The sequence below is a fragment of the Argentina anserina genome, chromosome 6, assembly GCF_933775445.1.
Source record: "Argentina anserina chromosome 6, drPotAnse1.1, whole genome shotgun sequence".
Classification (NCBI taxonomy): domain Eukaryota; kingdom Viridiplantae; phylum Streptophyta; class Magnoliopsida; order Rosales; family Rosaceae; genus Argentina; species Argentina anserina.
This window is the reverse complement of record NC_065877.1, coordinates 36,859,680-36,874,310: the sequence shown is the minus strand read 5'-3', so window position 1 is coordinate 36,874,310 and position 14,631 is coordinate 36,859,680. Positions and strand designations below refer to the sequence as shown.

The 14,631-nt window shown below is 39.8% G+C and overlaps 5 protein-coding genes across 7 annotated transcripts in view; 1 reads left to right on the top strand and 4 right to left on the bottom strand.

The window, feature by feature from the left end:
- Positions 1-10,545, bottom strand: part of LOC126800590 (F-box protein At5g07610-like) — a 27,570-nt gene extending 17,025 nt beyond the window's left edge. Inside the window, exon 1 of the mRNA XM_050527976.1 lies at positions 10,397-10,545. The gene's annotated coding sequence lies outside the window, so the exon portion shown is untranslated. The remainder of the gene's footprint in view (positions 1-10,396) is intronic.
- Positions 1-11,043, bottom strand: part of LOC126797482 (F-box protein At5g07610-like) — a 19,422-nt gene extending 8,379 nt beyond the window's left edge. The window contains exon 1 of the mRNA XM_050524104.1: positions 10,839-11,043. The gene's annotated coding sequence lies outside the window, so the exon portion shown is untranslated. The remainder of the gene's footprint in view (positions 1-10,838) is intronic.
- The window catches only part of LOC126800597 (uncharacterized), a 19,232-nt gene extending 6,381 nt beyond the window's left edge, over positions 1-12,851 (top strand). The window contains exons 1-4 of one of the 2 annotated variants that reach the window (XM_050527983.1): positions 11,051-11,227; positions 11,299-11,363; positions 11,478-11,676; positions 12,014-12,840. In XM_050527983.1, the coding sequence (XP_050383940.1) occupies positions 11,111-11,227; positions 11,299-11,363; positions 11,478-11,676; positions 12,014-12,469 (837 nt within the window). In that variant the 5' untranslated portion in view covers positions 11,051-11,110 and the 3' untranslated portion in view covers positions 12,470-12,840. Of the gene's footprint in view, positions 1-11,050; positions 11,228-11,298; positions 11,364-11,477; positions 11,677-12,013 lie in introns of those variants that run through there. The other variant, XM_050527984.1, reaches the window with a different exon arrangement.
- LOC126800604 (50S ribosomal protein L27, chloroplastic) overlaps positions 1-14,631 on the bottom strand; it is an 18,747-nt gene extending 4,116 nt beyond the window's left edge. Inside the window, exons 1-3 of one of the 2 annotated variants that reach the window (XM_050527994.1) lie at positions 14,267-14,626; positions 13,629-13,730; positions 13,202-13,529 (exon numbers count right to left, since the gene is read on the bottom strand). In XM_050527994.1, the coding sequence (XP_050383951.1) occupies positions 13,344-13,529; positions 13,629-13,730; positions 14,267-14,572 (594 nt within the window). In that variant the 5' untranslated portion in view covers positions 14,573-14,626 and the 3' untranslated portion in view covers positions 13,202-13,343. Of the gene's footprint in view, positions 1-13,201; positions 13,530-13,628; positions 13,731-14,266 lie in introns of those variants that run through there. The other variant, XM_050527995.1, reaches the window with a different exon arrangement.
- LOC126800591 (F-box protein At5g07610-like) lies at positions 8,949-10,531 on the bottom strand. Its single transcript, XM_050527977.1, has 2 exons — positions 10,439-10,531; positions 8,949-10,399 (listed from the first exon to the last, which is right to left on the bottom strand). Exon 2 carries the CDS (start codon positions 10,319-10,321, stop codon positions 9,083-9,085), a length of 1,239 nt encoding a protein of 412 aa, XP_050383934.1. The 5' UTR covers positions 10,322-10,399; positions 10,439-10,531; the 3' UTR covers positions 8,949-9,082.

Genomic DNA, 14,631 nt, shown 5'->3' with positions numbered 1-14,631 from the left:
ATTGGCCAATGTTTTGGCGCCATCACAGTGGCACATGATGGTTTCCTGATGGGAGGCTAGCTCATCCCAAAGAGCCTGGAATTTTATGTAGTGTGCAGAAACCGACTAAGTACCTTGGCGGCATTCAACGATCTCTTGTTGAATTTCATAGATTCTGGAGTCATTCCCTTGTGAAAATCTATCCTCCAGATCGCTCCATACTGGTGCTGTCGTGGATGGGAAGAACACACTGCGGGCGATTTCAGGTTGAATGGAATGGATGATCCAAGTTAAGACCATGTCATTACAACGTTTCCACATAAAATATTTGGGATCAGTGGGAGGAAGTGGTTCTATGGTTCCATCAATTAGCCCTATCTTGTTCTTGGCACTGAGACTGAGATACATCGAGCGGCTCCACTCTCTGTAATTGTGTCCATCAAGTGGTGTGTTAACCAGTTTGAGCCCTGGTGTGTCAGAATGGTGTAAGACTAAAGGATCAGGTAGTTGGGTTTCAATCTCCCCCATAGATTTGGATGGAGAATCTGGTGTGGTTTGTTTTGTGTTTGTGTTGTTGATGATTTCAACCATGATTGTATGTGTGGGTTTGTGTGCGGCTGAAGTTGGTGGTTAGAGACATCAGGATTGGTGCTCTGATACCATAAACAAAATGGTGATGAATGTGTTATGTATTTGATGATTTACAATTGTACAACAACAGTGGTATATATACAACTATCAATGGTCTATTCTAGGAAATGATATAAGGTAAACAATCTAGATCCTACACATTTGCTTGATCCACCAATTACTCCATCATATCTGATATCACATGTATATCGCATAGCAGAAAATCTACTACAATATGAATGCAAACATCTTTCCTTTAATACTCCAAGGTAACCAGAATCAAGGGATTAATTTCAACACTTGCTAACACTTGCTCAAGTGTATACGTAATCACCAATACTCAAATAACTATGTATAAAGTAACAGAGTAAATAAGTAGCCTCTCGTGATTTTGCCATCTTTGTTGGATATGTGGATCAATATTGTTGGTGGTAGCAATAATACTCTCTGACATGCATAAGTAACGGCCTTGTAGACCGTCCAACAGGTGCGAGGGGCCCCGCCTCTGATGCACCTCCCGTAGTCCGACACTTGGGCTACCGCGTCATGGTTGGAGATCTTCGGTATCACACCCGGAGATCATAGAATGAGGTAATTTTTTTAAAAGAATTTATATGAAAAGGGTTAAACCAATAGTAATGAACAAAAATAACAAGCTAGTTTACACCCGAAACAGAGAAAAGTAACCAAAATAAATTCTTGGTTCAAAACATTTGATCAACCAATTTCTTTTGCTAAATTTACTTTAGTGAAAAAAATTTGCTACGTTATGTGTTTCGAGAAATTATCTAAACAAATTCCTATGATCGAGTACTGTACATACAAGTGCTTCGATCCTGCTTACCATGATCGCTCTTTTTTTGGTTATGATTGATCAGACACATGAATATGATGCCAATGTAGTGGTCGAGATCTACAAGGACTTCATGTCATTGATCAATCTCTACCAGGACTCCACGTATGGAGTTACTAAAGGGGTGGTACATGTCACTTGAGATTTAGTCTTACATTTTTTTATATCACACACACACTCTCTCTCTCTCTCTCCGTCCCTCCATCGTCTCCACCTCTCACCACTGTCACTTGAGATTTAGTCTTGTATTTGTTTATAGACTTTAGACTTAAGCTATATTTATTTCAGACTATAAATTTTAAAAATTGATATTGAGCATCATTATATATATAATCATATAAATACTTGCACATAAATAAATAAATATTCAATAATATCAATCCGTCTGGCCATCGCCTAGGCACCAGGAGGTAGCTTCCACCCGATTACTGCCTAGCACTTTTCCGAACCTTACTTTTAAGATTGTAAGAGAAAACTAGAAATCCAGGAGCATGAAGCAACACAAAAGAACTTTCTTCATCATTTTCCCCTTTAGTAAGAAAGAAACAATAAGTAGCGAAATCTAGGGGTGGGTACGAGACGAGATCTGACACGATGATGCTAATTCCACGTCCCGTCCCACTCATTAAGTTCGGGATGGGATTTTATGTTTTTAAAAGTTCGTTCCACCCGGGATTAATCATGTCGGGATCGGGACGAGATCAGAATGGGACCGGACCTATCCCACCTTCTCGGACTTTAAATAATAAATACTTAATTTACTATTAATAAAATTTTAGTACCAATTATTGTAATAGAAGAAACATATAGATTGTTCCAAATATCCTTCATAATTTACTTCGATAGCATGAGTTTAATTATTATAAAATTAAATTAATCATTCAAATTATAGCGTTATAGATATTGTACATAAAAATTCTAGTGTTATCATATAAGAGAAACATATATAATTATATATTGTATATAAGATTATATAGGTTTCGATTGCTAAGTTCATAGAAATTTGCAATATATAAATTGTCTTTATTTATATCATATAACTCTAACTATATATTAATGAGAAAATTAACCGAGATTTGTTTATTTTTAGAAAATGAAAAAAGGTCCAAGATTCATTATTTGAAGTCAGTCATTTCCTTATGAAATGCATCTAAGATGTTCTCATAAATTATAAATGTATGATAAGGATGAAATATTTGATGGTTAAAATTCAAATGAAATTTAAAGCGGGACGAGACGAGACAGGACGAAGCGGGATAGAAATTATTCGTCCCACGTCTCGTTCCAGTATTATGAAATGAGACGGGATCGGGACATGACAAATGTTTTTAGACTTCCGTCTCGTCCCATCCCTATGAATTTCGGGACGGGATCGGGATTTTCGGTTTTTTGTGCCCACCCCTAGCGAAATCCATAGGTAAGGGGTGTATAAAGGATCAAGATCCACATTGTACTCAAAAAACCAGTCAGAGAAGTCTCTCCCCATCTCCAACACTTCAAATTTGGTATAACAAGGCGCATTATATTGTTGATATTTAGATGAAAATGGTTGTTAATAGACTCCATAAACCTCAGTTCTCCTCACAACGAGGGGACCATCAACAAATCCAACACGTTCTTCTTCTAAATGATGATATGCCATCTCAATCAAAGGAAGACTATCTTGTAATGAGGTGATTTGGCAGGGTCAAAAGCCAAAGCACAACCCATGGCACTAGAAGAGGCCACAAGACTGGATAATATAAAAGGGTTGGTGTCATGACATAGGATTGCACCAGATCGTAAACTAATAGTCCGAATGTCGATCATGATCAAGATTAAGGGGGATGGAACCAATGTCTCTAGATAGACTAGAAAAGACTGCGGAGGGTGTGGAGGTGACAAAATTTAGGGTCAGAGATAAAAAAAAAGAGCCAACGATTGCAAACGCATTTGAAGAAGAGCAGAATTCGAGCTAGAACACGGACAAGGATTTCCAAAAGGATATCATCATACTATGGTATGGTTTCTGGCAATTTGCTATGCCGCGTTTTAGTCTCTTCACCATACTGATTTCTCTCAAGCCAACTTCAAATAGAAGTTAAAAAAAATGAAGGAAAAATAGGGCAAAACTCAACTTATAAGTTCAATGAAGCCTGATTAAAGACGAACGTCGGCAACTCTCCAAAAGTGCGGACGTCTAAGCTTTTTCGACGATCACACGCTGGCGACGGAGCTTCTGCTGGTTTACGGAGTCCAAGCCTCTACCTGGAACTTCTTCTTGTCGGTGAAGCCGCCGCCACTAGTTTGTGATTTATTCTGACGAATTTAAAATTTCAGGTGAGATTTCTGCCAAGAACCTTCAAACCTAATCCTTCATCCACATGCAATAGAAATTCCGTCACCGGCGTGTGATCATCAAAAAACAAAGACGTCCGCCGAGAGGTGGGGAGAGAGAGAGAGAGAGAGAGGGTCCGTTTTTAATTTGTTTAAGAAACAAGTCACACGTCATCTGATAACGGTCACCCCCCAAATCCCCCCCCCCCCCCCCCCAATTCTCTCCAAAGATGATCTTGGCGAAACCCAACTTTTTGATCCAAGCTCACAAAACCCAACTTTCTGATCCAAATTCACAAAACCCAACTTTCATAACCCAATTCGCCATGAAACCCAGTTGTCAAGATTCCAGCGCTTTCTGATCGAAACTCACAGAACCCAACTTCAAGCTTCAATCTTTCATCTCCAAACCCAATTTGCCGTGAAACCCAACTTTCAAGCTTCAATCTTTCATCTCCAAACCCAATTTTCCGTGAAACCCAAATTTCAAGCTTCAATCTTTCATCTCCAAACCCAACTTTCTGATCCAAAAAAACCCTTATTCAAGTTCCCCAAATGGAAGAAGTTGTCTTTGTACAGAGAAATAACCAGCGTTCCCAGCCCAAGATTCTCCGGGTGAGAGACGACGGTGAATTCGAAGTTGCCGACACCCATTTCCCTTCAGAAACTGCAGTCTTGATTGGTCAGTACAGGGACTTCCTCTGCTTCCACGATTCCCAGAATTCGAGCTTTCTTGTCTGGAATTTCCGCACCAGAAACCTTAAGAATGTTGGATATACTCCTGGCGATTACAATGCTCAAGTTGTATCTGGATTTGCCAAGAATGGCGCAGGTCATATACGCATTGTAATGCTCGCAAGGATGGGCCTCTCTTTCGCGACCAAGATTTACCGGTCTGAGCTTGATCAACGTAATGAAGCAGGAGAGGTAGGCGGTGATGCCCCATCAGGCTGGGGAGAGTGGCAAACCTTTGATGGTAATATTCCATTCCAACCGCATTTGGATGAACTGTCATGTTTTACATTGTCCGAGGGATTTAGGTGCATCTATTGGGTTGGTTCTGTGACAGGGAGAGCAAGAATTGTGTGTTTCAATGTTGAAACTGAAGCTATTCGATGTGATGGTGGGCCTGCTAATTATCAAAATTTCAAGTTAACAATTGGCCACGGAGTTGGTGGCGAGCTCGCAGCTACAGCGGTCCATCGAGCGGATTCGATTCGTGTGCTAAGGGTCTGGTGTCTTAGAGGAGGAGAATGGCAAGATTTAGAGCATACTATACTGCAGAATGTTCCTGGTCAGTCCGTTTCAAATTCGTACGTGCCATTGTGCTTTTACAATAGAAGAGGCGATCAAAGGTTGTGTTTTGTTTTCATGAAAAGTCATTCGAGCATAGTGAGGATGGTGCCGCTTCAGCATTTGGCTGAGGAAGAGGAGCTATTCAGTGGACCAAGCAAGATATTTACCTCTGCCCTTCCACAGCAAAGCTACACCGTTTCCAATAAAACCTATGGCAAGAATCGTACTCGGGAGGAGGAGGAAGAACTTGAGAATCAAATGAGGCGCAAGTATCCTAAACTTACTTGTCTGGATGACTAAACTGAGGCGCAAGGTTTTGAGGACTATCACCTAAGGTACAAACTTGTTCTACGCTTTTGAACAATAACTCTTAAACCCTTGTTCTGAACTAGTGTTTGATGTTAACCATACTTTAATTGATCTATAGTTGTGAGATACATATCAAATGTTGAGATGAAGGTCTCTATAGTTCAGATAAATCTTATTCTGCATGGAATGTTTGTTTCATTATACGACAAGTTATTGTGCTTTGGGAACTTGTTAAGTTTTACTCTAAGCTTGAATCAAAAGAAACCATCTTCTGAGCTTCTTTGAAGGTTGTGTACAAAAGATGATTTCTTAGTTTTGACAACTTGTATTACATGTTTTACCCTCCTGGGCCTCGTTTGTGCTCATCCCTTTTTCCTCACTGTTTCAGGTGGTGGTTAGTTGATAGTTTGATGTTGGAATTGCTGTATCTACTACCAGACTTGGTTGGAAGAGCAAAATCTTTTGGTGAGCTTAATTTGGGCCGACGCAAATTGTTGTAGATATTTAGTATGTCAAGCTTGTGTCTGGTGCAGCTACTTACCTGGTAATGAAACGCCTTTAGGGGTTGAATCACTCTTTTGTAAGTTCGTTGTAATCTCAAGTCCCAGACTTTAGTTAGCAAGCATTTAAAGTTGCCTGTGTTGGTTCTCTCACATCAAATTTCTGGTTTTACTGTACTGAAATCAAATTTCTGCTGTGCTCATTTTGCCCTTTTTTAGCCTACTTCCAGACATCCAATTGTTCGGAATTTGTGATATGTTACTCCTATATTAGTTACCTATTGATCTGGAGATTTTCAGCATTCTTTGTCTGACAAAGAATTCTCAGTGATTTTTCAAAGAATGATCTGCGTTTGGTTATATTTCCAGAATTTTCAGTGAACCCCTTTGTTGAATGTTCAGTTTTGATCTCCCATTTGTATTTAATTTCTGCTATTTTTATTTTTGAAAGTAAACTTCCTAATGATCGTTTTGAAATTGAATCCAAGTCTTTTGGACCCAAAATAATATCTTGGTGAATTTTCTAAGTTGACTCTGCTGTAGTAAAATGTTGCTGATAAAATCTTGATATTTCAGTCAGTATCTTTATATCTATGGCCTTGCTTCCTAAATTCCGTTTTGCATAAGAATTTGGTATGTTTCCCCTTGATGTGTCTACTCTTGGCATGGCAAATTTCTGGTTCATCTCTTTACAAATGAATCCTCGGTGAATTTCCAAAGTCAAGTTGTTCATGCCTTTATAATATAATCCACTTATGTTCCTGTGCGATTTACACTCAACGTTTCTCTAGAAATATTCAAATTTGAGTCCATGTTCTTTATGAACAGTTCCTTTTTGGTATATGGTACTTACATTTCTTTAAATCAAATTTCTTCCCAAAATAGCATTTTATCTCCTTTAAGGATCATGTGTGTGTCAAATTGGGTTACACTCTTATTTCTTCTTGTATGAGAACCCTATAAGTTGCGACATTTCTTATTCCGTAGTCTTGTGTCTCACAGTTGAAATTTTCAGAGTTAAGGTGTTTAAAAAGACATGAAGTATTCGGTTGGCTTGTTAATTTCCTCTCTTTTATTTGTTAGCTTTGCTTTTATGATTGAGTTGTGTGGGTTGCTCTCGGAGAACCATTGTTTTAAGGAACTCTTGTGAGACAGTTGGTGTTTCCCAGGTGTTGAGGATTTTTACTAGGTTCTATTAATCTCTTTAGCAAAAGCTGCAAAACTGCTTTTTTATATGCAGATAGCTGGGTTACACGATTATTGAACAACATAAATCTTCTGTTTTAACAATGTAGAATTCATGAGGTGTAGAATAAATAGTCAGTTTAACCTTAGAGAACTTACAAGTTACAAGCTGGTTCACAAGCATAGATGTGATTACAGAAGAAAAGACAGAGACATATAGTATAGGGCTTTGGATGCTACAACTTGGAGTTAAGCCCTTAAAGGAAAATAAGATTCCATGATTAAAGCCAGTACAGAAACAACACGAATTTTCAACCATCCACTCCAATTTACCCACTTTACTTTCTATCTTTTTTTTTAAAAAAAAATCTTAATCTATTGGCATTTGCTTTGTTCAGGTTCTTCACATAAACAGGCTAATGATCCAGTTGACTAAGATCTTTTAGTCAATTCTTCATTTATGTGCATGAAGTACCAGTTGGAAATGAGTCTCAAATCTTCATGACCCCTTATGGATTACCTTTTTACTTTTATGAGTTTTTTTTTCTTTCTTTTTTTGGTGAGGGGGGATGAGTCTCAAATCTGAATGCTTAGAAATGAAAACCCCCAGTGTCACACACTAGAAATACTTGATACTCTGACAGTAGTTGATAAAACCATTGAGACTTGTTAGAGATCTGATACGAAGAAAAGACGGCGGAGGTGACAGAATTTGGGGTCAGAGATTAACGAGAGCCAATGCTCTCCAACACATTCGAACCGAGCAGGATTCGAGCTGGAACGCGGACATGGTTTCCGTAAGCTGCTGCTTCTTAGTCTCTTGGCCATAATATTGATTGTCAGCTCTCTTAAAAGGGAGTCCCCTGAAGCTGTATATAACATTACAACTCTCCTAATTAGAAGACACGAATCGGAATCGGAATCGAATAGGAAACAAAAACCAACTACAAAATTGAAGTACTTAAGTTGAAAGGAAAAGAAATAACAATACAGCTCAATTAAAATTCAAGTAAATAACTCTGAATCAATTCAATAGAAATATGGTTTAAATCGCCCCAATCGCAAGTCATCTAAAGTATTCATCAAAAGATTACATATAAGATGCTCAGATCTTTCAATATTACCTATTATGAGAAACGTACAGTACAGGAGAGGTCCCGGCTCCTAACATCATGTATCTGAAGCGCACTGTTCTTTCTTTCAGGAGCATTTGAAGTTCAAATCAGGAGCGAAAGATTCATGTTCTGGAGGAGTACAAACTCGAGCGAAATGTCAAATTTCATCACATACTAGTCAGAAGTTGTAACATTCATACTTTTGACTCCAGGGTTGCTGAGCATGACTCGGATACCTGGGAAATGCCGATTAGTCAAGTTTGGCAATTTTCACGGTAGTGGAGTTCCATTTCTGGTTCATTCCACTATCTTCTTTAACCTCATCTGTATGTTCTTGTAGTCCTAAATTACTCAAATGTGTACCGGTACCAAATCATAAACATATCAAGTTGAAGTTTATACAACTAATAACAGGATTTTCCCCAGTTGCAGATTGCTCATGGATAAGAACTTCAGATTGTCCATTGCTATAGGTTGATATGGTTAACAGCACCCTGGAAACGGTTTTTAGTGCAGATGCTAAAGAACATGTATTATGTCATTAAGCCTTGATTCTTCTTGGTCCAACTTTACTCAGATAGGCTTGCCAAAAGACACCAATACAAGCCTGCAGCATATGCCTCTACAATTTCTCTAACCGAGAACTACTACATTCAATGTAAGTAAGGCAGTTACTGCACATTAATATCATTCGTCGAACTAGGACTAGGTAAGTGAAAACAACACTACAGATTATATAGGCAATGGAAAGACACTGAAATACATGCTTATTAAAATGACATCAAATGTTCAAATAATACACGGACTACTTATACTTCTTTTCAGAAACCAAAATCACAGTTCTTGAGGGTAGAAGAAAAACAGGGGGGAAAAAAACAGGAAAAAAGAAGCAAAATCAGTCACACACAAGCCAAGGTCTCCATGTATGGATAATTATGCGAACCAACTCTTCCCCGAAAATATTCATCAACACCAGCTTGGGGTGTCAAGTCAATCGATTTGACGGTGTTACTCTTGAGATTGTAAAAGAAAACTTTTCCGGGACCATACAGCAACAGAGAAGAACTTCCTTCTTCATTTTCCCCTTTAGCAAGAAAGAGAACAACAAGTAGCGGAATCCGTGGGTAAGCGGTGTAGAAAGGATCAAGATCCACATTGTACTTAACAAACCAGCCAGAGTAGTCACTCCGCATCTCCAACACTTCAAATGTAGTATAACAAGGCGAATAGATATCAATAAGATGCAAATGGCCGTCAACAGACTTCATAAAATATCTAAAATCCCTATCTCCCCATTTCTCCTCAAAACGAGGAAGACCATCAACCAATCCAACACGCTGTTCTTCTAAATGAAAATATGCCATTTCACAGCACAGGCCTACCCAGTGAAGTGCACCATTGCAGTAAACTCCGTCTTTGTAGGGAATTTGAGCTTGAGTCTCAAAAGAAGAATCAAGAAGCCTCCAGCTTTTAGTCTCGGACGAATAGATCTCTATGCGATGGTGACTGCACCAGCCCCATGGACTTGGTTCATCAGCGTACCAAAGGAAGACCACCTTGTAGTGAGGCGATCTAGAAGGGTCAAAAGCCAAAGCACAGCCCATGATTCGGGGTTCAGCAGTAGTGGCGGCAGTGGCAGCTGGAGGAACAAGTTTGGTGAACTGGTTGGTTGTGGGATTGAGAACATAGTGATAAAGAGGTGTGTACACACGCCTCACGTCGGAGCTGCGAATACTGGAAGGCGGTACAAGTTCAGGATGGCATAAGAAAAGGCCGTTGCAGGACTGGATAATCTTAATGTTGTCATGACATAGGTTTTGAAGGAAATTCAGAGGGTTACAGCTAGGTGCACCAGACCCTGTACTAGTAGCCCGATCATGATCAAAATTGAAAGGGATGAAACCAATGTCTCTGGATAGGTTGGAAAAGACCGCGGAGATGGAAGGATTTGGGTATCGAAGGGTGTGGAGGTGACAAAATTGGGGATCAGAGATAAAAGAGAGCCAATGCTTGGAGACGCATTTGAAGCGGAGCAGAATTCGAGCTGGAACACGGACAAGGATTTCCGAAAGGATATCGTCATAGTCCAATATGGTTTCCGGTAGGTTGCCGCTGCAGCGTTTTAGTCTCTTCACCATACTGATCTCTCTCTCAAAGGCTCTATGTTTGCTTTTGATCCTTGTTTCTCAGAGCAGGACTAGTCTTTATATAACCTAAACTCTCCTAATTACTAAAGGACAGCAAACCATTTGAGACTCTCCTAATTACTAAAGGACAGCAATCCATTTGAGTTGGGAAAACAAAAGGTTACCAGACATGGATGTGGATAACTTAAAAAGGGAGGACATTGAATCAATTGAAGAACATTAGCTAACATGCTGGGTTACCTAGTTGAAAATCAAGGACGTCTCAACTTAAAAAGTTGGCAGATTCAAGGATGAGACTTTGAGACTCAAAATCAAGGAGTAATCATACATACCATAATTTCCTAATTGGGGAAGCCGGCACCACCGAATCCGAACCCTGTGACGAAACAACAAAAAGGAGAAGAACACCCCAAATCAGGTAAACAGTAAAAATCGAAACTCAATCAATTCAACAGAAATGTTTATCTATCGAACCCCGATAATAACAGCGAAAAGCTAAACTACTTACCCAAAAAAAGAGGGATATTTGAGCTTCAAGACACCCAGTTCAGATGATCTAGTTCATCTTACGGTTCGGTTCTCGCGGTCGCCCAGATAGAACAAGACACAGAAGAGGGTTCTGTCGGGGAAACAGATCTGTGTTTGAAACACTTGGTCAGGTTTTGGGCTTTTCTACTTTGGGCCCAAACCAAAAAGCGCTCTTGCCGGTTTCAATAAAACAACTCCCTCGATCATCTCTCTCTCTCTCTCTCGCAGTTATCAGTAAGCAAGAGAGAGGCCATGGCTATGGAATTCGAATTAGGGTTTCCGTACTGGAGAGCCCTCCGTCGGAAGTTTGCTCCCGAATCTCCCTTCTTCGCTGCTGGAAACATCGTAAGGGAACTGCTCGTCAAACAGGTTCGTTCTTCTCTTCCATTGCTGAAATGAGTGTAAATGGTGATTTGGCTTGATAAAGTAATACTCTGTAGCTTGCGCTGGATTTGACTGAAGACGAAAAGCGAGAGCTTCGGAGTATTGTTGATGAGGAAGGCAGGTATTTATGAGTAGAGCAGTTTGTACTTTGATTAATGTGTTGCACTATAATTAGGGACTTGGTTGGATGAAAGCTTTGGGGATTGATTAGATGAATGTGTGTGTGTGGGTGCAGGGGTGTTTTCTGTTCGATTGTTGGTTGTGGAGCGAGGTTGATTTGCTTGGAGGAGTTTGAAGAGCATTACAATGCTCGGCACACTGCATCTTGCTCTGTGTGCTCCAGAGTCTATCCGACGTCCCGGCTGCTCGGCATTCATGTTTCTGAAGCACACAGTTCTTTCTTTCAGGCGAAAGTCGCACGCGGCGATCCTATGGTATGTCACTGATTATATTGTCTGAAGAATGATATTGTGATATGATGTGTTTATGTTTACCCTTAATAAATTGTGATTTTGTGATTTTGTCATTGCTACTTCGCTAATCGCTAGTCTTTGTTTGACAGTATCAATTTCTTAGATGTTGAATTTGTTAGGTTGTTTTATGGAGGATTATAAAGCTCAATTACGAGATTAGGAAGTCTTTCTTTCAAGCTTTTCTGTTTCTCTCTTTTCTGGCTTCTAACTGGGATCAAATATGAATCTCCGACTTAAAATCTATATTCCTTACTGGTTTTAGTCCATTGATTTGGTTATGAATGTCTGTCTGTAACAGTATGAATGCCTTGTAGAAGGCTGCGATTTGAAATTGAAGAGCTATAAGAGCCGGCAACAGCATCTGGTGGATAAGCATAAGTTCCCCACTTCATTTGAGTTTTTCAAGAAGGCTCCTCCTTCCAAAAAACGTAGGCAGAAGAATCAGAGAAAGCAAGCATATGTTATGAAGGAAGATGCATCTGATATGGATGTAGAAACTGAAGTCACTGATGTCACTGATCCTATTAGAAAGCAGAAGGGGAAGAATCAGAGGAAGCAAGCTAATCTCAAGATGCCCGATGCATCTAATATGGATGTGGGAAATGAAGACATCAATAATCTCGTTTCTGCTGTCTCCAAGTTAAGCACTTCAGACTCCAGTCCCTCATCCATCAGCTTTGGTCGTCGGCACACTCGTGGCCTGACGTTTGTCCCACGAGCCGTTCAACGTGAGAAGAAACCAGACTCCACTTGAGATAAAATACAGATATCGCGACCTCACAACCTAATTGACGCGGAAATTGCTATAAATGTTTGCCTTCCACCAGAGCAAATACATGATGACTTCTCAATATGTACTTGAAACATATTGTAGAGAATTGTCTCAGAAAATATTGAATGCTGCAGCTGAGTATTTGTTTAGTTGAGTGTCTGATTTCAAAGCATGTGTTAGGAAATGCTAATGGTGGTTACAACAGTAACGTTGGCGACTTAAGGCAGGTGCTTCCTATGATACCTTCCGATCTTCTGTAACCTCGATCAATGGCATCTACATTTTGAAGATTGAGTTTCAAAGACCTACTATTTTGGTACTTAATAGCATTTGCACGAGCCAACGGTACTCGTCCAGCTAAACAGGCACCTTACTTTGGCATCTTAAAAAAGGCGGAAATAAAAAGGCGAAGTGATAAGTTATAACACATAACTGGCCAAATCAACTCTTTTCTTTTTCCCCAGTATCCCTCTTGTGGTTCAGTTTTTGCTTACCTAGAACTAAGACTTGATGGGAAGACCTAAAAGCTGGTTCGGCTAAATTGAAAAGCTTTGCGTTGATTACTAGCACATCGTGGTGAGAGTTAGTCATGAACAATGAACTATAAGGCATCCTAACAGTAAAACCTAGTCATTAACGAACACATGATATTAAATTTTCATGAAGGATCAAAATATCATAGTTAGTATGAACTTCATCAGTACCTAAGTCAAAGCCGCTATAGACCATTGCACCTAAAAGTAGTCTTTCATAGAAGTGAGAAGTACATCAGAAGGGGCCTAAAATCTGCATGCTTAATACAACACGACTTCTCTGGTTTGAATACAAAATTATACATATAGGAGATGAGCAAGAATCAACAAAGAGGAGTGCTCTCTGCTCCATTATCAGCAGATGCAAGAACCAGTTGTGGGTTGTTCTGAAGGATATACCTTTCCTTCCTTGCTTTCTTTTTCTCACGTTGTAGCTTGAAGTTCTCCCTCTTCCTAACCCTGTAGCTGTTAGGATTTTCTGGCTGTATCTCCCGAGGGTAAACACTCACCTGTCACACCAACGCAGTTTCATGTTAGTAATATCATAGAGTACCTAGACTTTCCATTCAGCACTCTAAAGTTCAGAAGCTCCAAAATCCAAATCATACCTTCTTCCTGTCCGGTCCAAACTTCTCAAACTTGACCAAACCATCTATCAAAGAGAAGATCGTATGGTCCTTGCCAAGCCCCACATTCTTCCCCGCATGGAACTGAAAAATGATGCGAAAGAACCAAACATGGCAATGTCAAACAATATTCTCAATGTTAACCGAAGGTAACAAAAACCAATATCACATCAAAGAAACAGAACACTTGAGACAACTGCAAGGCTTTCACTAGTTAGAGAATAGTGGAGCAAACATAATATTCCTCAAAAACACAGACCTAAGTTAAAACATTGAAAAAAGATGTCACTTTACAATCAAATAGCTTCATCAGAACACACTGCCTAAAAATCATAGTTCCAATTTTACGGTTAACAACCCACTCCTAGTGTCATGTTAAACCAATATGCCATAATCTCCATTTCTTATACTAAAATGCTTAATCTTCGAACTAATCAAAACACACTCCTCATTTTTACTATATGTAAGCAGTTCTAGTGACCATTTGTTCTAAACTAAAATTAAGCACAAGTTGAACAACAGCAAAGTCCTAATCTTTTTCCTCACTAGTTTCACTACCAATACCAATTCATGAATGCCATTAGGCACAAAAGGCAAGGACATTGTGGGAATATAAATACCTTGGTGCCACGCTGACGTATGATGATGGAGCCAGGCTTGGCGACCTGGTCGCCGTAAATCTTAACGCCGAGCCTTTGGCCTTTGGAATCACGACCGTTCTTGGTACTCCCAGCTCCTTTCTTGTGGGCGTTTTGAATCGTCAGCGGCAATCTCCGTTGGGTGGTAGACAGTGACAGCTTTGGGCCCAAACGTAGGGAGCCCAAGTCACCTCTGAAGAAAGCGGAGGACGAAGAAGAAGAACTTGAGCTCAGAGACATGCCTCTGAAAGCTCCGACTAGGTTGAAACTCATAGACGCAACCGCCATTTTTGGTGAGGGATTAGTTTTTCATAAAATCAAAGAGCAAATTTGTAGCGAAAAGCTTA